Genomic DNA, 21,669 nt, shown 5'->3' on the forward strand with positions numbered 1-21,669 from the left:
GGCTCGCCCATTTGCCTCGCCGCGCCCGGGATTCGAACCCGGGCCTTCTTGCTTATGAGCCGAGTGTGCTTATCACTACACTACGTGGTGTGTCTGTGTGTGTGTGTGTGTGTGTGTGTGTGTGTGTGTGTGTGTGCTGGCTTGTTAAAAAAAAAAAAAAAAACATCATCTAAAGTGGATAGGAGGAGTAAATAGGCAAAAATAAAGTAATAATGATAATAATAATAATAATAATAATAATAATAATAATAATAATAATAATAATAACAATAATAATAATAATAAAAATAATAATAATAATAATAATAATAATAATAATAATAATAATAATAATGATAATAATAATAGTAATAATAATAATAACAATAATAATAATAATAATGATAATAATAATAATAATAATAATAATAATGATAATAATAATAATAATAATAATAATAATAATAATAATAATAATAATAATAATAGTATATGGAGGAAAATAAAATGAGGAGTGATGATTTTTTCAAAAACATGAATAAAAACCTTGAAAAGTAACGTAAGGTGGAATAAAGAGAGATACAACATAATCGATGAGTACCTATGGGATATGATGAAAAAATAAATAAATAAATAAACAAAACAAATTACAAAAGAATGCATACATGAAAGTAAGGTAATTTTTACAACTAAAATTATCAATAAGAAAAGGAGCAAAATATCATTCACTCAGATTAATAGTTTGAGAAGGAATGAATGAGAAAACTGGAGATATATTTGAGACAATGAACAACTGATTCCATTCTTTAAAAGTTTAAAGGAAGGAAATTTTATGACGCGTCACTGTAAGAAGAGACTTCTGCAAATGTGAAATACTCTAGCTGTGGATGTTCATGACGTGATGGATGTGATGAGGGAAGTGAACGTTTTAATTGTTTAAGATCCAGACGGTGCAGCAGAATGTTTGGTGAAGGAATGTGAAGAGGAGGAAATAAGGCCACGCGTGATTGCAACAAGGTTTTCAGATATTAAGGTAAAGGAGAGAGAGAGAGAGAGAGAGAGAGAGAGAGAGAGAGAGAGAGAGAGAGAGAGAGAGAGAGAGAGAGAGAGAGAGTCCAATAAAGGAAACGAAATGGAATAAAGTGAAACTTTCTGTTGGAAAATAAACAAGTAATACTGAAATCACGCTTTTACTTTCAACTGTAGTCGCATACCACCAAACGCTGGCGACAAATTTTGCTGTGGAGAGAGAGATGGCCAAGTGCATTGTTATTTTGCACGAATTCAAGAAAAAAAAAATAGAAACTTTCTACAAGGGATAGTATAGAAGTCAGAAAAATTCAGAAAGAGGCATGGCAGGTAAATAGAATGGCTGGAAAACAGTCATCATGGAAGGCAGATGAGAACAATCATAAAAGATGGAATACTAATGGAGAGACGATAATTTCTAGTGTGTGTGTGTGTGTGTATGTGTGTGTGTGTGTATGTGTGTGTGTGTGTGTGTGTGTGTGTGTGTGTGTGTGTGTGTGTGTATATATATATATATATATATATATATATATATATATATATATATATATATATATATATATATATATATATATATATATATATATATATATTCTTTTATCAATAACGTGAGATCTCAGTGATCATTTATGATTTGCGGATGCTGCCATGGCCGTGAAGAGAGAGGTGATTGAAGCACAGAATTACATGAAGGTTAAATTGGCTTAGAGAAATATGATCAGAGAAATTAAATCTTAATAAGTTATGTGTGGGAGATGAATGAAGATGAAAATAGGTCAAGATGGAAGCCTGAGAGTAGGGCAAAATGGTAGCAAGCCTCGGTAACGGTAAAATGATATTTAATGCGAGAGCCTTGCAGTGACAAATATACATTCTTTTTAAGCTTCTTCCTGTTTTCAGTGTCCTAGAAAAAAATGATAATGGCCAAAGTAGCTACGAGTCCATGAGTGTTCTGTCACGTTTCCACATTTCGCGTTTATCAGCACAATGAGGCAACTTGCCATACAGTGAAAGACTTTGAGGTCACATCTTGAGGTGATGCTATCATGTCAGATTAAAGTTTACAAGAAACACCGCAAACTAAAGTTGTTAATTGAAGACCCCTTGTGAGTCAACTAAGAGTTTGATTCTGAACTGCTGTTGATATTCTGCAGTGACGTATGTGCAAGGAAATGTTGCATGACACTCAATCATGTTGCGTGATATATGTTACCTAATACACATTGTGTCCCAAGTTTTTAGCAGTGAAAAAATGACGGAACCCCAAACCTCACACTCTCTCCATCTGCAAATCTAAGACAGTATCCTGTAACATACACATACGTTCTGTAAATATATGCAACATAACATGATCCATGATCTGGCAAAAAATAATCATGAAAAGATAAGCACCCACCAGACAGACTCAGGCAAGAAAGTTTACTTGAACGCGGGCAGCTGAGCGACGCGTTCCTGCCCTCCTTGCTCCTGCGCCGCGGCCAACATACTGTCAACAAGATAGAAAACGTATACTCAACTTTTTTTTTTTTTTTTACTTAGCTATATATTTACGATGATAATACTTTCTCCATACAATTTAAACAATAGAGTAGCAGGCACAATAATCAGAGTAGACCACTAATATAGAATTTAGATCATGCATGTTTACACACCAATGAGAAGGACATTACAAATATTATTGAGTTTCTTCATGGGAGAGGATGAATTCCACATAAACAGTAGTGAAATTATTTCTTTTCACCGTTGTCTCTCATCCGATGATCCGAAGCCTCTAAGTTCACCAGCTGACTGATTTTTAAAATGTGAATGACTTTTTTCAGAGTCTTCTTTTTATGAGTTAAGGTAGATCTTACTCGAAGTCCTTTGATGTTTTACTTTGGTAAGTTTGAAGAGGTGATAATACATGATATTACTATTAAGGAAAACACGAAATTAATGTTCTTCAGAATTCTGATTATATGCTAGCTACAAAGAAAGAAAATATACAAAATATAGAAAAGCAAAACAGAAAGGTCATCACGTCGGATAATTGTTGGGTAACGAAATCTATTTATATGTAACTAATGCCTAAAGTAATTATTTTCTCGTTTTTTTTTTTTTAATGTCAGTTCACACCCACGCCCATCACAAGGACATCGTGTTTGTTTTCACAACGGCCCCATGTTATGATGATGTTTTGACAGGTGAAGTTTTTTCTAGAACTTTCTTCCAGTTAACACGTAGATAATCACGGCACAACCATTTCCAGTACCCTTCTGAAACCTTAACTATCCGCAATATATAATAAATGAATACACAAATGTGACGATGACGTCACTGCAAACCACTGAAATTTTATTTTTATACTTTTACGAATAAAGATAACTTTGTAAATTGTATTGGCGGCTGATAAACCAAATATTGTTGTGCATGCATTGATAAAGACGGCCATAGCATAATGGTTTATTTTTATAGGTTACGCAATAGCCCCAATTACGAGGAAACTGGGTAGTGTCCAAGTGTCGCGGTGCAAGTCGGAGCAATCCTGCGTGTGTGCTTTTCTTCTTGGGCAGATCCTGTGTTTATAGCACCTTCTAAGCATGGGTACAAGTATGCTTGTATGCTGTGTATTGTTTCATGTACTTAGTATCACATCACAATGTTATAAGAGCTGTCAGTGTGCAGCGGTTGACGATTACACACCAGTAACCAGACAATTGTTAATTAGGTGTACTTATAACCTCCCTAAAGTGGGTCTTGTTGTCTAACTTTGACCCGTGATACAAGGCACTTTTTTCGTAGGTGCCTTCCTTGCATAGTAATAACACGCATGGGTTTAATATAAGCCATGTATGGTGATAGACCATACCAGATTTGGGTATATTTACACAGGCGCCCGTCTCAATAGCAAAAATTTTGGTACATTTCTATTAGTCATCCGAATGCACCTTGGTATAGTTAAACTGTTTAGATTGTGATGCACATAAAATCTTTTCATGCTCATTCTTTTCTTGTTCCATTTACTGAAATATTCTAGTCTTTTCAAATTAAAATTAGTGACCTTTGAGAACGGTGGCTTTTTTGGGATGAGAAAATGAAATCCAACTCTTTAGTGATAGTCTTGTAGCTCCCACAAATATAGTAACTGTTGCACAGCATTCCCAAGATTGACGCATATCAATCACCAAGCAGCCTCTAAACAATCTAAGTATGCTGACTGATAATTAACAATCTCGCAGCTGCCACCCACAAATGCTCAAGTCCCACCCTGCTCTAACCCTTCCTCTCTGTCTTATTTTTACTAGATCATTAGCCACTGTATGCTTCCCACTAAATGGAAAGAATCAAGTATAATTCTGATTTTTAAAAAAGGCTCACAACATCTTTGGTATTTCTTGATAAGAGGTCTGCTTCCCATTCCCCCCCTCACCCCTCAAACAAGCTTGGGGGCCTGTGGGGAATCAGAGGGTTTTGGGTGGATGAAAAATAAGTGAAATATGAGCATTCAAAAAACTCTAAGGAAATTTACCTTAACATTTTTGAATTTCCCAAACTAAGGAAATTTACCTTAACATTTCGAATTTCCCAAACCTATCTTGACCCTAACCTTTCTCTAACCTACCCTAGACACCTCCCTCGCTAGGACGTTAACCTAATCTAGCCAGTGGGGCTGCACCCCCCCTGGACCCCTTGCTAGGACATTAACCTGACATAACATAATCTAACCTAATCTAACCTAACTTAGCATTACCTAACCTAATCTAACCTAACCTAGCATAACTTAACATAACCTAACCTAACGAGGGAGCTCGAAAATTATACCATTATGCCTTACCAGTGTGTTGTTGATATTCTCAGACCAATGGCAGTGGGTACAGTTTAGCGGCTTCGTTGATAAAGACATGAAACCTCTTCTTCACATCTCCATGCCACATCTTAAACATAGCTGTGGCTTAATAACCCACATAATGAGTTTTTCTCCTCCCAAACACTGGCACTTTTCTCTTCACCTCTTCACTGGGTAGCCATATTAATAAATGACAGTGAGCCTTTATCAGAACGCCTGATGTGTCCCTAAAACAAATGAAAAGTAACTGAGCCTACTGTGGAAAGTCATAATTGGTGCCCACACGAATGGCCTAGCGAGTGGCAGCGCGTGATTGGAGGGATCTGGTGTATAGATACCATGAAATCCTAATATGAGGCTACCCACAAACCCTAGTTATAAACAAAAGAAAATCTTTCAGTGTTTACTCTTGACTGGTGCAGGGCTCACTGGACTTAGAAAATATCAAATTTCCCCACACTCCCGAGTACTATTACAGCCATACTAGACACGTGCCTCCCAAATTTTTTAAGTTTACGGCAAGGTCACTGAACCATTCTCCATGAAATGTGAGTTTCGTGCTTATATGTAACGCAGACGTGATATCCAGATTAACTGTATCTACCACTAAATTATAGCCTAACAACTGGTTGTTGTAAATTATTAGAAAATACCATTGTCAGTGGTCTCACTGATTACCTTCATGTCAGTAATCTTATATCTCAGGACCTATCTGGCTTTAGGAGTGGAAGATCAACTGAGGACCAATTATCACTTGCATATACGAGTAATACCATGACTACATATGTATACAGCTGACTCAATTTTGTTTAACATCTCTGAAGCATTCGATGTTGTCGACCATTCTGTGCTGTTGCAGAAACTTTCATGTTTGGATGTTTTTGGTATACTTCTGCAATGGATAAAAGATTTTCTTACACAGAGACCATGTCAGTATCTGTTTCAGGCATCTCCCACAGCTGTAAAGTAGTTACTAGTGGAGTACCACTTTGATCCATCCCTCTTCTTTTTCTAATATATGTAAACTATTTGCCATCATATACGAAGACAATGTAAAATATTTTATACGACTATAAGATCTGTCTTCCTATATGATGCTCCTCACCTTCTCACTCAGTTGTAGATGTAACTAGTTATCAGCAGGACATTGATGTCATCTCAAGAATATCAGTTTCTTGGGGTCTCTCCTTAAACTCGGAGAAATGTGTTAAGATTTGTAAGAGGTACATTTCCTAGGCATAATCTTGAACCATACAATACCTACTCCCTAGATGGCAAATGTAGTAACCAACACTCCTAAATAGGAATATTGGCTTTATTAAGCTGTAAAGTCCAGCAGCAGTGCACAACCACAACAAGCTTGTTTTACGATGTTGCTAACTCCCCACAGTTGTACATTGTTGCCAACTCTTGTACATTGTTGCTAACTCACACCAAATTCTCCCCATCCAAAAAAACAAAACTTATCAAAGAGTTTCCAATAGCTACAAGGAAACAGTAAAAAACAAAACAAAACTTCTCAAAGAGCTCTTAATGGCTACAAGAAAACAGTAATTCAGCACACCTTAATGCATATTCACAAGACAGTCATGTACACATTGCACATTCAGACCACATTCATCCAATCCCCCCAAAAAACTTTCAAAGAGCAGTTGACACTCCTGCTACACTTATGCCAAGCAAGCTCTAGACTCTCTTACTCAGCAAATTCCAACCTCACTCAACATAATCAGAAAGATATCCTGGAGGACATCTGGTACAGGTTGAGCATCACAGTGACCCTGAAACTGGTGGTTCAGCAGTTCTTTTTCACAGTTCAGGTGTTGACTCATTTCTTGCCCCATGAGCTTGCTCACCTTCAGCAGGAGACTCCACTACTCTCTGACTTTGATCTTCTAAAGAAGGATGACCCTCTACTATGTCACAGGGTGGATCAGTGGCAGTCTGCATGACATTCCTGTTGCTGTCAATGCCTGTGTTTTCTTGATCCTTGCTTATTTTTGCTGTTGGAGCTAAGCAAGGATTGAGGACTGTAGATTATTTCCCTTCATGATCAGCCACTCACGCCCATTGAGGGTTAATGTGCAGTAGGCGAACTTCCTCTACTTCAGGATCGTACTTGGACTCCTTTAATTTCTTCTTCAGCAGTCCATCAACAATTATCCGAGATGGAACAGCCTGCCCATACATTGCCCTATGAGGATATGACAACATATGTTTGTGTGGTGTCTGATTGATGGCGACACACGAGAGATCTCACGCTGTGCAGCTCATCTTCCAGGACTTTCCCACACTTCAGTTGGAAGAGAGCAGGATAAGAGAGCTAGTTTTATCATATGCCATAGAGTTCCATTTGCCCTCTTGATTTGACCATTGCCACAAGAGTTGTAAGCAGATGAGAAACTGGTGGCTACTCCATGCTTATGTAGAAATCTCTGGTACTTGGAAGATACAAAGGCAGACCCTCTGTCCGAGTGGACATAATTTGGCAGGCCCGAAACTGAAGAGACTGGACAGGCATTTGATAGTAGTATTTGCTGAAGTATCTTGGGTTGTGAAGATGAATGGGAACCGACTGTATTCATCAATAATATTAAGGATTTATCTGTTCTTTGTGGCTGATGGCAGTGGACCCTTATAGTCAATTGACAGACGCTTGAAAGGACCCAGATAGCTTTAATCAGCGTTCCTATCCATGTAAATGACAAGTTTGTCATTTACGGATGACCAAGCAAACACCCTCAACAGAAAATGGAAGATTTCATTGCCTTACAATGTGAGTCAGTCTTTGGACACCAGGATGACACCAAGACTCATGGATGTGAGTAAGGTCGTCTATCTGTGTGATTGGTGGCATAATTCCAGAAGCACGAGAGAACATGTTGGCTATTTAGTAGTTTCTTGACCCAGGACAGTAGGTTATGTCAAAGTTAAAGCAACTGAGTTCTAGTCTCCATCATATTATTTTCTCACTCTTGATTTTCTCGTGGTTTTTGGCATCAGACATAAAGTGAACTGATTGGTGATCTGTTACGAGCCTGAACTTGCTTCTACAATGGTACAGGCTTCAAGTTTGACTGCTTACTGTTGTCTTTCAGAATCTGAGAGTGATTGAGAAAAGAATGCAACATGTTTTCCTTTCTGTGTCAGTGAAGCACCAGTGACGTCAGCAGAGGCATCTGTCTTGACCATGAACAAAGCTTCATCATCTATCACTGACAAAGAGCCTTGTGATATTTCATTCTTCAGAGCTTGAAAAGCTTGTTTAGCAGCCTCTGACATCAGAAAGGTCTTCATTTTAATGAGGGGATGGATTTTATGTGAGAAATTTGCATTTTAATGAGGGGATGGATTTTATGTGAGAAATTTGGCACCCACTTTGCATAATATGATTACAGATCCAGTGTTCTCTTGAGACTGGTACAGTTGTTTGGCAAATTCATTTCCAACAAGGGTCACATTCATTCGGGTTAAACTTGATGATTTTTCACTACATGTCCTAAAATAGAGATAGAGGACTGTGTGTACACACTCTTTTCTCATTCACTGTGAGACCATACTTCACTGCAGCTGCTTGAAGTCATTTCAGGTTCTCATTGTGTTCTTCTATTGAGCAACTGCAGATTGCAATATCATTAATGTATGCAAATGCACCCTTAAGGTCCTCTTTGGCAATTATTTCATCAAGAACCTGCTAGAAACAAGTAGCTCCATTTGTGACTCCAAAGGGTACACGGGTGAACTCATACTGTCTTCCATCAGCTTCAAACACAGTGTATAGATGGTCATTTGCATTCATTGGAATTTAATTGTAGGCTGCCTTTAGATCTACAGAGCTGAAGTAGCTGTAAGCTGATATCTTCTTTATCATTTCAGTTATCCCAGGCACAGAATAAGCAATCAAGTTAGTGAATCAGTTGATAGTCTGTGAATAGTCTATCACCATTCATTTCTTATTGTTCTGCTTCACAACATCCACTTGAGCTCTCCATGAACTGCAACTGGATGTGATGATGCCCTCACTTAACAACCTTTTCACTTCTGTCTTGATGAACTCTGTATCTTTTGCATATTTTCTGGATTTCACCTGAATTGCATGGCAATCAGTAGTCAAATTTCCAAAAATGGATGGAGATTCAATCTCCACTGTTGTTAACCCACGTAGTTCAAGAGGCAGTTCTGCCCCTCTGAAGTTCACAGTAATCTTTTAATGCTGTTTCAGAAAGTCATACCTCAGTATTATAGGTGTGCACAAGTCTTCCATCGAATGAAGACAAATGCCAAAGTAAATCTTATTGATGGTGAGGTAAATTGTGCAACATATCATGATTTTGACAGACTGTCAAGTGGATGCCATAGATGTTCAACCCAGTGATGGGAAAGTCTTGTTATCTAAAGTCTCTGCTACCTCTAAACAAATATAACTTCTTCAATTTCCAGTATCTATCAGAGCATCCACCACTTTTCCACCACAGTTTCAATGACATGACAGTGGATGAAACATTTTTGCAAGGCAAGGGAGGCAGCAGCTGTCATTGCCGCCCCTATAGTTAAAGCTGTGGTAAACTGCTTAGGGATGAACGGTCGTTTTCTTTGTCACTTAAAGACACGGACAAAGTGACCTGCTTTTTGGAACTTGGCACATGAAGCATTCTTTGTAGGGCAAAAGTACCTGAGATGTATCCATGTAGTTCCACAGAAGAAGTACTTCTGGCTTTGAGAAGCAGCGACACACTCGCTGGATTCAAGATCATCATTGAATTCAGATGACCCCTTCATAACATCTCTATAAGATTTTCTTTGCCACTCTGGACAATTATCTACTGATGCCGCTACTGGCGTCACATGTTCACCATCGTAGGATGCTGAGTGTAGCTGTACCATCTCTAGGGCTCTTGCCTGCTGTCTAGTAGAAAATAAATCTAATTAAATATTTTACAGAAGTCGTTGCAGGATAGCATTAGAAGACATACTTGTTATGAATGCATCTCTTATGGCTATTTCTTCTGGTTGCACGGCAGTGCAATCCTTAAATCCACACTTTGTGTGGATTTAAGGATCAGAGTCTCTCCTCTTTGTTGCTTACAGGTAGCTAATTCATGTCTGGCAAAAACCTCACTTTTTTGGTCTGACAAATGTAGACTTCAAGAGATCAGTAGCTGCTTGGCAAGTCTGGGCATTCTTGATAATCTTATATAGTTTGCATGAGGCACGAGCACGCAGAAGAGCCAACTTATCTTCTTTTAGATTAATGGCTGAGCAGAAAGCTTAAAAATAATCATTCCATATTAACCACTGATCTACATCTGCTGACTCAGGGTTGATATCTAGTGGACTTGGACAAAGCAACTTGTCCATGGTTGATGTACAGCTGAATAAATTGTGGTAACCAACACACTCAAGCAGGAATATTGGCTTTATTCAACTGTAAAGTCCAGCAGCAGTGCACAACCACAACTAGCTTATGCCAACTCCCTACAGTTGTACATTTCTGCCAACTCATCATATATTATTGCTAACTCACGCCACAGCAAAGACATACAAAAAGTAGATGCACATGAAGATCTTGGAGTTACGGTTGACAAATCTGCATTTCACATGCATATAAGATCAATTGCAAACAAAGCATCAGGTCTGGCAGCCAATTTGTTAAGCATCTGCAGGTCAAGGAATTTTATGCTGGCTGCTTATTACACATCTGAGATCTTTATTGGAGTACTGCTCATGTCTATGGAATACTCATTATCTTGGAAACCTAAGGATGCTGCAATCTGTCCAAAGGTCTTGGACTTGACTGATTGATGGCATGACTGGATAGTCTTACAAAGAGTGATTACTAGCACTTGACCTCTACTCATTGAATAGATGCCTGATTTGTGCAGACTTAATTAAATGTTGGAAAATCTTTCACTCTGAGTGATCCATCTCTTCTGAGGATTTATTCACCCCAGCACCTCTTGTATACACTCATGGTCACCAGTTCAAAATTGCCTATCAACTTAGTTCTATCAATATCAGATCTCAGTCCATGAGGTGTGTTCAATTGTGGAATGCTTTGGCAGACAATGTTATTGCTCTGAATTCCCTGCAGGCTTTTAAGACAGCCCCTCACAGTACCCTTGGTGATATTTTGAATGACCTTGTGGAGTCCTAGATTATTACTTCACTTGTCTGCAACCACCTTACTGCATTTCAAGACTTATTAATGGATTTTACAATAGAGATTTCTTATTCCAGTCCCCTCATAGTTTTCAGTCTGGCTTTTATTTGTCTTGGTTGACTAGCATAACTATATTGTTCAAGCTGCCTTTCTTGTCTACACGGTACTGTTTCTTTATCTGGGAGCTAAGGGTGGGTAACCATGTGAGAAACAAGATGAGCAAACAGTTTTGTAAATGACATGTAATAATCAGACTGATTCAAGACAATCTCATAGCTGTCATGTCCTTACTGACACATAACAATATCTTTGATATTATGTAACAATTTTCTTACTGACAGTATACTTATGAAGCTTGGTAAGGTTGTTATGGTTATGCTTATATCAGTAGAATAATTTCAAGTTAAGACGTGATGGATATAATGAAAGCTGTCAAAAAAAGTGATAACCTGACTAAAGGGAAGTAAGTAATATTCATACAAATGCCACATTATCCCAAATGGAAACAAACCTCTGGTGACTGGTAGAAGAGTCCAGCTCATGTACCGCCATAGACCAGTTCTCCCAATCCCATACCACCCAAGTCAAAAGAAGAAGGTTCTGCTTTCCCTCTTGATAATATGGCATACTGAATTCCTTCTACTATTCCTCATCATCACATCTCGTACGTTGCATTACAGTTTGTATTTTAGCTACATATAGATTCACTTTGTTGTGCTTCATATGGTGTCTTCTTTAATTCATGAAACATTAAGTGTAAGTTTTTAGACTCTTCTAAGAGACTGACTTTTTGCTTTATGTAATAATGATGATTGTAATTGAAGAAAACATTACCCAAAAAGGCAGAAATTCTATTTGATAGGAAGAGAATGAAAATAGGTAAGGAAGCAGATGTAGACAGAATTTCATGATTTTTTGTAATTTTGAGATGAGGTTGTAATGAATACCATGCATATACTGAATAAACTAACTAAACTAAGGAATTTAAACCAGGGTGTATGATGAAAAATGTTTTAGTTAATTTTTGAGAGTAATTTTTTAACCACTTATTGTAAGTTAAGAATAAATGTCTCAGAAAATGCAAGGTATATTCTCTTTTCAGTCAGCTCACACAAATCTTGTTTTATGTAGCGTAGAATTGATAGAAATTTTGATCTTTTTAAACTTCAATTAATCTTAAATTATTTCAGATAAGGGAGCATTTGCTCCATCAGCACCCCCTCCTTATGCTCCGCCCAGCTACTCCCAGGCGGTGGGAGGAGTGCCACCTCAGGCTCCATTCACACCTTTGCAGGGTGAGTTGTAAACTTATCACCTATACATGCATACATACATTGCAAGTGTGACTCCACCTGTAAAGTTACAAATAGGTAAATACATAAATTACATCCATAATTAGATACAAGTCCCTGCAGTTATCCATGTATTGGGAACCATGAATTTCTACAGTATAATAAACACTCTTGTAGCTGGACTAATTTGGCTAAGAGCCATCTGAATATGCAAGCCTCTTTTCTGATGATGACTGGGGGTTTTTGAGTCACAGGCAGTCAACAGTCTCCCTGCCATTAAGCTGCTACTTTGCCATTTGTATGGATATTATGTGTGGTCATTTCTCATAGAGTATGTTAGAATTATCCAAATGCTGTCATTTATTCAGCTCCACATCACTCTATAAATTAAAGGTGTCTGATCTCAATGATGACTGATTTATAAACTGGGAGTGTTTACAACCTAGGGCAGTTGCAGTCGGTGATGATATTTATGTTTGTTTATGTTACATGGAGGAGGCAGTAGGCACCTGCCAAAACGATAATTACTCCCAGTGAGATCTAAAGCACTGTTCAGGGTGTGCTGTGAACTTATCATTAAACCCAGCTGTGACCTCACTGAACATTTCCCTTTGTGTCTCACAACACAAGGGGGCAGTCACAGCCTGCCCTCTAAAGACAACTCTCTTCCTCCACACAAAACTACAAACACCTAATAACACGCACACCCTTCACTCAAAATTTCAAAATTATTACGGCGACTCCTACACCAGCCTCGGAGTCCCCATCTGGAGAGGGGACCATAAATATCCCCAGGTCAGACTGCCCTTCTGTTGACAACCCTAAGTGTCTTGACACCCCCCCTCAACTTTTTCTTCATTAACTTATGCAACATTTTGCGATCTAAGATCTAATTTTCAATCTGTAGAACACCACCTCTCCTCTCCTAAACCTCATCTTTTCCTCACTGAAACTCAGGTGTCTGAGACAACTGACAATAGCCCCTTTTCTGTTCCCTCCTACTTTCTCTATCCTCATTTTCAATCCAAAGCTGGATGTTGTGTTTATGTGTGCAATGACTTAACCTGCTCTCATGCCCACGCTCTTGAATCTTCCGAGTTTTCCACCATCTGGCCATGACTACAGAGTCACTCTCAAACTAAATTTATCTGTGCTTTATACCTCTCACCTAACTCCTCTGACTATAAGAAATTCTTTGACTGCTTAACTTCCAAAGTGGAGCACATTCTGACCCTCTTCCCTTTTGCAGAGATCTCCATTCTTGGAGACTTCAACGTTCACCACCAGCTTTGGCTTTCCTCTCCCTTCACTGACCATCCTGGTAAACTAGCCTTCAACTGTGCTATCCTCCACGACCTAGAGCAATTGGTGCAACACCCTACTCATGTTTCTGACCATCTTGGAGATACGCCCAACATTCTTGACCTTTTCCTGACCTCTAATCCTTCTGCTTATGCTGTCACCCTCTCTTCTCTGTTGGGCTCCTCCAATCACAATCACATATCTGTATTTTGTCCTATCACTCCAATCCCTCCTCAGGATCTCCCTAAGTAAAGGTGCCTCTGGCATTTTGCCTCTGCTAGTTGGGGGGACTTTTGGTGATTTTCCTTGGAATGACTACTGCTTCCATGTCAGAGACCCATCTTTGTGTGCAGAGCGCATAACAGAAGTGATAGTGTCTGGCATGGAGGCATACTTTCCTCACTCTTTTTCTTGACCTAAACCTTCCAAACCTTGGTTCAACACAGCTTGTTCTCGTGCTATGCATGATAGAGAGGGGGCCCACAAAAGGTACTTAAGCCTTCCATCACCAGAATTTCATGCACTTTATATTTCTGCCCGGAACCATGCTAAGTCTGTTCTCCAACTAGCCAGAAACTCCTTCATTAACAGAAAGTGTCAAAATCTTTCAAGATCTAACTCCCCTTGTGACTTCTGGCATCTAGCCAAAAATATCTCCAATAACTTTGCTTCTTCTTTCCCTCCTTTATTTCAACCAGATGGCACCACTGCTATCACATCTATTTCTAAAGCTGAATTCTTCGCTCAAACCTTTGCTAAAAACTCTACCTTGGACAATTCTGGGCTTGTTCCTCCCTCTCCTCCACCCTCTGACTACTTAATGCTACCTATTAAAATTCTTCGCAATGATGTTTTCCATGCCATCGCTGGCCTAAACCCTCGGAAAGCTTATGGACCTGATGAGGTCCCTCCTATTGTTCTCCAAAACTGTGCTCCCATGCTTGCACCATGCCTAGTCAAACTCTTTCAGTTCTGTCTGTCAACATCTACCTTTCTTTCTTGCTGGAAGTTTGCCTACATTCAACCTGCCCCTGAAAAGGGTGACCATTCTAATCTTCCAAACTACCATCCTATTGCTTTAATTTCCTGCCTATCTAAAGTTTTTGAATCTATCCTCAACAGAAAGATTTTTAAACATCTATCACTTCACAACCTTCTATCTGATTGCCAGTATGGGTTCTGTCAAAGCCACTCCACTGGTGATCTTCTGGCTTTCCTTACTGAGTCTTGGTCATCCTCTTTTAAAGATTTTGGTAAAACTTTTGCTGTTGCCTTGGACATATCAAAAACTTTTGATAGAGTCTAGCACAAAGCTTTGATTTCCAAAGTACCCTCCTATAGCTTCTATTCTTCTCTCTGTAACTTCATCTCAGGTTTCCTTTCTGACTGTTCTATTGCTACTGTGGTAGACGGTCACTGTTCTCCTAAATCTATTAACAGTGGTGTTCCTCAGGGTTCTGTCCTGTCACCCACTCTCTTCTTATTATCCATTAATGATCTTCTAAACCAAACTTCTTGTCCTTTCCACTCCTACGCTGATGATACCACCCTGCACTTTTCCACATCTTTTCATAGACGTCCATTCCTTCAAGAAGTAAACATTTCATGCAGGGAAGCCATAGAATGCTTGACTTCTGATGTTTCTAAAATTTCTGATTGGGGCAAAGCAAACTTGGTATTGTTCAATGCCTCAAAAACTCAATGCCTCCATCTATCAATTCAACACAACCTTCCAGACAACTATCCCCTCATCTTCAGTGACACTCAACTGTCCCCCTCTCCTACACTGAACATCCTCGGTCTGTCTTTTACTTATAATCTGAACTGGAAACTTCACATCTCATCTCTAGTTAAAACAGCTTCAATGAAGTTAGGCGTTCTGAGACATCTCCGCCAGTTTTCTCACCCCCCCCAGCTGCTAGCTCTATACAAGGGCCTTATCCGTCCATGTATGGAGTATGCTTCACATGTCTGGGGGTTTCCACTCATACCACTCTTCTAGACAGGGTGGAATCAAAAGCTTTTCATCTCATCAACTCCTCTCCTCTAACTGACTGTCTTCAGCCTTTCTCTCATTGCCGCAATGTTGCATCTCTAGCTGTCTTCTACTGTTATTTTCATGCTAACTGCTCTTCTGATCTTGCTAACTGCATGTTTCCCCACCTTCAAAAGCTTTTCGTCTCATCAACTCCTCTCCTCTAACTGACTGTCTTCAGCCTCTCTCTCATTGCTGCAATGTTGCATCTATAGCTGTCTTCTACTGCTATTTTCATGGCAACTGATCTTGCTAACTGCATACCTCCCCTCCTTCAGCAGCCTTGTTGCACAAGACTTTCTTCTTTCTCTCACCCCTATTCTGTCCACCTCTCTAATGCAAGCATTAACCAGTATTCTCAATCATTCGTCCCTTTCTCTGGTAAACTCTGGAGCTCCCTGCCTGCTTCTGTATTTCCACCTTCCTATGACTTGAATTCCTTCAAGAGGGAGGTTCCAAGACACTTATCCTACAATTTTTGACTACCGCTTTGGAGCCTTTTATGGGACTGGCATCTCAGTGGGCATTTTGTTTTTTATTGTATTTTTGTTGCCCTTGGCCAGTGTCCCTCCTACATTAAAAAAAAAAAAAATGTTAATAGAAGCATGTAAATAAGTAAAAGTTTTTATGAGAGGATTTTCAGCATATATATATATATATATATATATATATATATATATATATATATATATATATATATATATATATATATATATATATATATATATATATATATATATATATATATATATATATACACACACACACACACACACACACACACACACACACACACACACACACACACACACACACACACACACACACACACACACACACACACACACACACACACACACACACACACACACATACAGAGGCTGTTGCAGAGTTTTAGGAACCTGGATACAAAATCTTGCACTTCGAGTCTTAGCACAGCAATGGTTAAGTAATATAGATTGTCACCATGACTGGATGCAGGTGTGCAAGTGTGGGGCTCTGTATTAGTCATTCATCTTTGAGGTGAAATTAGCCCAATATATAGAGAGATCTGTCTTTATCCATTTGTTTTTTCCATATAATTATCTGTATAAGATTGAAGATTATGATATGCATGTTCATATTTGTCTTATCAAGCTGTCTGCATCCATATATATGTAGATATTTCTGTGTATGTCCATCTATTCATATGGCAATCACTTTATCAAATTTGTGTGCAGTCTGTATCTGTTTATTTACTTATTTGTCTTATCAGTGTGTCAATTTACACATTATATATGTCTTTTATCCCCATCATCATTCTGAAAGTGTGCATGTTAACATTGGTCACCCTTTGTTTCATGATGTTATGTGATGGAAAACTTAGGTCAAGTTAAAAATAATTGCTTAATGCATTACATCTGTCCTTAAGATGTTATTAAAACTGTGGTAACATTTTTGTAAGTATTACTATGTATAGGTGAATGTGTTTTGGTTAAGATATTACCTACAGTGCAACCATTGTTGGTTGTCATGGCAACAAACAGTAACACACTCCAGTATTGAATCTGATATTCAACTTGATATTATAGTTTTGCACTCCTTTTCAATGTTGATAATTTATGAAGTATAAAATTCTATGGCATGACTTATTGTTGCTCATTTAGTTCAATATAAATAACTTTCTTACATTGTAGTGATATGTGGCAACTACCACAAGATTCCATTATACATTAGTCACACTGCAATATTTGTTTGGAAAGACAGTTTAGTTGTGATATGTGCTTAATTTGTCTTCAGTTCTGATAACTTTAGATGAACCCAGAGAGTAATCATTTGAATTGACTATAATGGATAAATAAGGAAAAAGAAAAACATATTAAGTTTTTCACAAACTGACCAAAAAAAGTGTCTATTTATATAAGATCAAGTGTCATTTACCTACTATCTCATTTATAGATTTAGTGCAGTACTAAGTCAGACCATGTGAAGTGAAGTTTATTGTTCCCAAAATATTGTGAATACAAGTGTTAGTTGTGGGACAGTGCATATCCAGCATTGGCTTAGTGAAGTGCTTTCTTCAGATCAACATTATATTATTCCATTTTCCAAATTGTTGCATCAGATTTAAAAATTATAATTTAGACAAAGGGGAAAACTAATATAAAAAAAATGTGTTACTGAGTGAATTATATATATGGGATTATATTTGGTGTGCAAGATTAAATTCTTGATAAGTTTTCAACTTCTTCATGAAGCAGGTATGGTTGAAAGATGATACTTAAAATATGAGTAGAAAAAAAAACTTTGAAACTAGACAATGGGGTTACCTCAAGAGGACCAAGAGGTGGAAACCCCCAGAACTAAAGTGATACACAGTGCCACTTCACTGATAGTTCCAAGGAGAACAAATGAAAGAACTTTAGCTGGCACCCCTCCCTTGTGGGGATGGTATTCACAGCCAAACACTGAAGGATGCAAAGGCTCTCTTATTGCCCCTCTCACTGCACCAACCACTCCAACTTCCTTCCAGCTTGACTCATCATTTCATGATGCTATTAGGCAACGATTATTTAACAGTAGGTCTAATGATAGGTTATGGCATGTTTGCATAGCCATATTAAGATTTTCCAGTTAGATCATATAGCATTTTTATTATTGTTGAATATTTCCATAATGGCCTGTAGTTGTATGGGTTGGTAAGCTTAGCTTACAGCTAAGTGGACATATGAGTAGGTTCAAATTCTTGATGAAATGGAGAGAGTTTAGGCATGTCTCTTCTCACTTGTAGCCTGTGTTCATCTAGATGTGGGGAACAAAGCTAAGGTGTAACATTTAAGCTTCCTGTTTGTGTGAGTGAGACAAACAAGCCCTCCTCTTTAGACTTCCTGTCTGTGGTTATTTATCTACTTGTAATTTACAGGGCCAGAGCTGCGCTCATAAGGTTCTGTCTCCATATCTATACTTATTCAGTTTTTCCTTAAAGTTGTGTACACTCATTGCCAATAGTACATCCTCGCTTAGCTTAAATATTTCTTTGTGGGAAATTTTATTTCTTTGTTATTCAAGCATTTTCCTTTTCTTAGTTTTTTTTGTTGTATCCTCTTGTGTAACTGGTATTTCGTATTTCTCGTAGCAGCAGTTTCTCATTATCTATTTCTTCCATTCTGTTCCACAATTTATAAATTAGTATCAAATCTCCCCTTTCTCTTCTTTGTTTCAATGTTGGCTAATTCATTTTTTTTTTACCTTTCTTCCTATGTTAATTCTTCCAGTTCTGAAACCATCTTTGTTGCCATCCTTTGTATCCTTTCTTAAACTTTTGACACGTTTCTTCTTGCAGTGAGACCACACTGTTTCAGCACATTCCATCCTTGGTCTAATCATAGTGGTAATTATCTTTCTCATCATATTTTTATCCATGTAGTGGAATGCTGTTCCAGTATTTCTCACCATTCTATATGTATCTCTGAATATCCTTTCTACATGCTTCTTGGATTGTAGACTATCCTGTATTATCACTCCCAGATCTTTCTCTTCTTGTACTTTTATTATTTCTTCATTTCCCATTTTATATGTACATTTTGGTCTCTTTTCACTTTTTCCCATTTCCATTACATGACATTTTTTCACATTAAATTTCATCCTCCTTTATTTTCTAACTTAATTAATAGCCTGCTGTGAGGAACTGTTGATTTTTTTTTTTTTTTTTTTTTTTTTTTTTTTTTTTTTTTTTTTTTTTTTTTTTTTGCACACAGTCTACCCATCCATTCCTCTCCTGTGTTATATCAGTCACTCTTGAATAAAAGCTCATCAAGTTGGTTACACATGATCGTTCTTATCTAAACCAAGTTAATTGCCTACCAAAATGACATTGAGAATTACAGACTAGAGTCTTCAGTACAAGAATGGATCGAGCAATCAGTTTGAGATCATTTATGAATTGTAAAAAACAGTGAGCAATAGGACAGGACCCTGCTAAGAGTTCTAAAATAGGTAGTAACTATCTACTGCTGCAGCAATAGAATAACTAGAAAAGGACTGAAAAATTAAAGGTACAGAGAGATGGGTAGAGGGCATAAGAGGGAAGTTTGAAAATCTGAATATTTATGTGAAACTAAAGAATATTTTTAATGTGTTTAAGGCCAAGATAAGGGATTTACTGAGGGTTGGCATTAAAAAACACACACAAAATGTTTTATGCTTATAAAAATTTTAGTTTTATATAATACTGATAAATAAGGTCTATATATGTACACATGACTCCCTACTTGAAGCAGCTTTCCTACTTATATTTCTAACAAAAGCAACATCTCTCACCTTTTTTTTTTTCATAGCATCTGTCATTGGTTAGAGCTGCCTTTGATGTGAATCTTGGTCCTGCCTTTTTCCTTTCCCCTTCCATGTCCTTATGCCTGTCCTTCTCCTCATGCTTCTCGTAGGTTGGTTACACGTCACAATCTCAAGCACAGGATGTTCCTATCTGCTTTCCCCCCAGGAAATTTAAGCAACCATGTGGTATGCCCAAGTGTGCTCTCTCTCTCTCTCTCTCTCTCTCTCTCTCTCTCTCTCTCTCTCTCTCTCTCTCTCTCTCTCTCTCTCTCTCTCTCTCTCTCTCTCTCTCTCTCTCTCTCTCTCTCTCTCTCTTTCCATAGAAATCACTGGAAAATGGATTAATTCTTTCCTGGACAGTAGATGTCTTTTTTTTTTACAGTAATTTGTTCATAAAATTGTACAATGAACTAATGATACAAGCTGAGTAAACTTTTCTTTATACCAGGGCAAAAATCCAGTGATGTGAAAATCATTTTTGGGGTGAGTAAAGTGATGAAGGCAGTCCCTGCCATTTTCTCTCAAGCCTCAAAGAGCTGGGAATGCTCAGCTTGGGACAACAGTGGCAATGCAGTGTGTTGCCACACCCAAATACTAACACATCAGTTATTCGGTATAAATGAGTGTTATGCTTATTTTATACGAGAAGGAAAATTTAAATTTAATTAAGCCTTACCTGTGCTGAGGAGAATTGATGGCACAAGTAGAGGGTGGAGGGTGGGGAAGAGTTGGAAAGGATCTTAGGGCATGGAAGGGGAGTCACTTTCCATAATTATATCAGGTGACAGCACTTCAGGACCTTTTCCTCTTTCTTCCTTGATTTTCTGCTTCATGCTAGCAGATTCTAACTGAGATTCAATAGGCATCTTTTTCACTAAAAACCTATCCAATGAAATTTTCTTTTGTCTATTTTTCACAATGTTACAGTAGTAAGATATAGCATTATCAATGAAAATGTTAAAGGCACGCTAAACTAAAACTATCAAATGAAATTTGCTTGTGTCTATTTTTCACAATGTTATAGAAGTAAGGTATAGCATTATCGTTGAAAATGTTAAAGGCATGGCTTGCTACTGCCTTATCAGCGTGATACATTTCAGCAAAATTTTTCAGTTCACTCCATTTTGCACACATTTCATTAATAAGAGCACTAGGCACATCCTCCCTCCTCTTCTCTTCCTCCAAAGATATCTCCTCAAGCACCTCCTGCTGCTCTTTTTGAAGGAGTTGCAGTTCATTGGTAGACAACTCAGTGCTGTGTTCCTCTACTAGCTCTTCAACATCAGTATCATTGACTCCCAGGCCCATGCATTTGCCTAGACACAATGTCTTCAACAATTTCAGTAGGCTTTGTCTCAAATCTCACAGTCTTTTTATGCAACACAATCAGGCCAGAGATTTCTCTAGGCTAAGTTCAAGGTGCTGCAAGTCACTTGCTCCCAGGCCTTGTCAGTAAGACCTAACCAATGCAGGATATTGAAATGGTTCTTTCAAAACTCGTGGAGAGTTAACTCTTGTGTCAGAGGTAACCTTGAAGCACCTTTGAAAAATGACCTGTTGATCCATCAGATAAATCAGTGGAGTTGTATTTGGGGGCAGAAACTTCACATTGAAGCTGAATTTTTCTATTAACTCGTCCTTCAGAACCTGGGGGATGGGCAGGAGCATTGTCAAGGAAGAAACAGGAACTTGAGTGGAAAGTTATTTTCATTAAGGTAACTCTTCACACTAGGAG

General features: G+C 38.1%; 1 protein-coding gene and 1 long non-coding RNA gene across 9 annotated transcripts in view; one reads left to right on the plus strand and one right to left on the minus strand.

Moving 5' to 3' along the window:
• The window catches only part of LOC135102913 (uncharacterized), a 23,419-nt gene extending 3,294 nt beyond the window's left edge, over positions 1-20,125 (minus strand). Inside the window, exons 1-2 of the long non-coding RNA XR_010269837.1 lie at positions 19,923-20,125; positions 2,405-2,494 (exon numbers count right to left, since the gene is read on the minus strand). This is a non-coding gene — a long non-coding RNA (uncharacterized LOC135102913). The remainder of the gene's footprint in view (positions 1-2,404; positions 2,495-19,922) is intronic.
• The window catches only part of LOC135102912 (LITAF domain-containing protein-like), a 34,094-nt gene continuing 15,863 nt past the window's right edge, over positions 3,439-21,669 (plus strand). Inside the window, exons 1-3 of one of the 8 annotated variants that reach the window (XM_064008567.1) lie at positions 3,487-3,597; positions 11,522-11,658; positions 12,185-12,289. In XM_064008567.1, coding sequence (XP_063864637.1) covers positions 11,535-11,658; positions 12,185-12,289 — 229 coding nt within the window. In that variant the 5' untranslated portion in view covers positions 3,487-3,597; positions 11,522-11,534. Of the gene's footprint in view, positions 3,598-11,521; positions 11,659-11,698; positions 11,874-12,184; positions 12,290-17,376; positions 18,182-21,669 lie in introns of those variants that run through there. The other 7 variants (XM_064008569.1, XM_064008572.1, XM_064008570.1 and 4 more) reach the window with 7 other exon arrangements.

This window comes from Scylla paramamosain, chromosome 8, assembly GCF_035594125.1.
Source record: "Scylla paramamosain isolate STU-SP2022 chromosome 8, ASM3559412v1, whole genome shotgun sequence".
In the NCBI taxonomy this organism is placed as follows: Eukaryota; Metazoa; Arthropoda; class Malacostraca; order Decapoda; family Portunidae; genus Scylla; species Scylla paramamosain.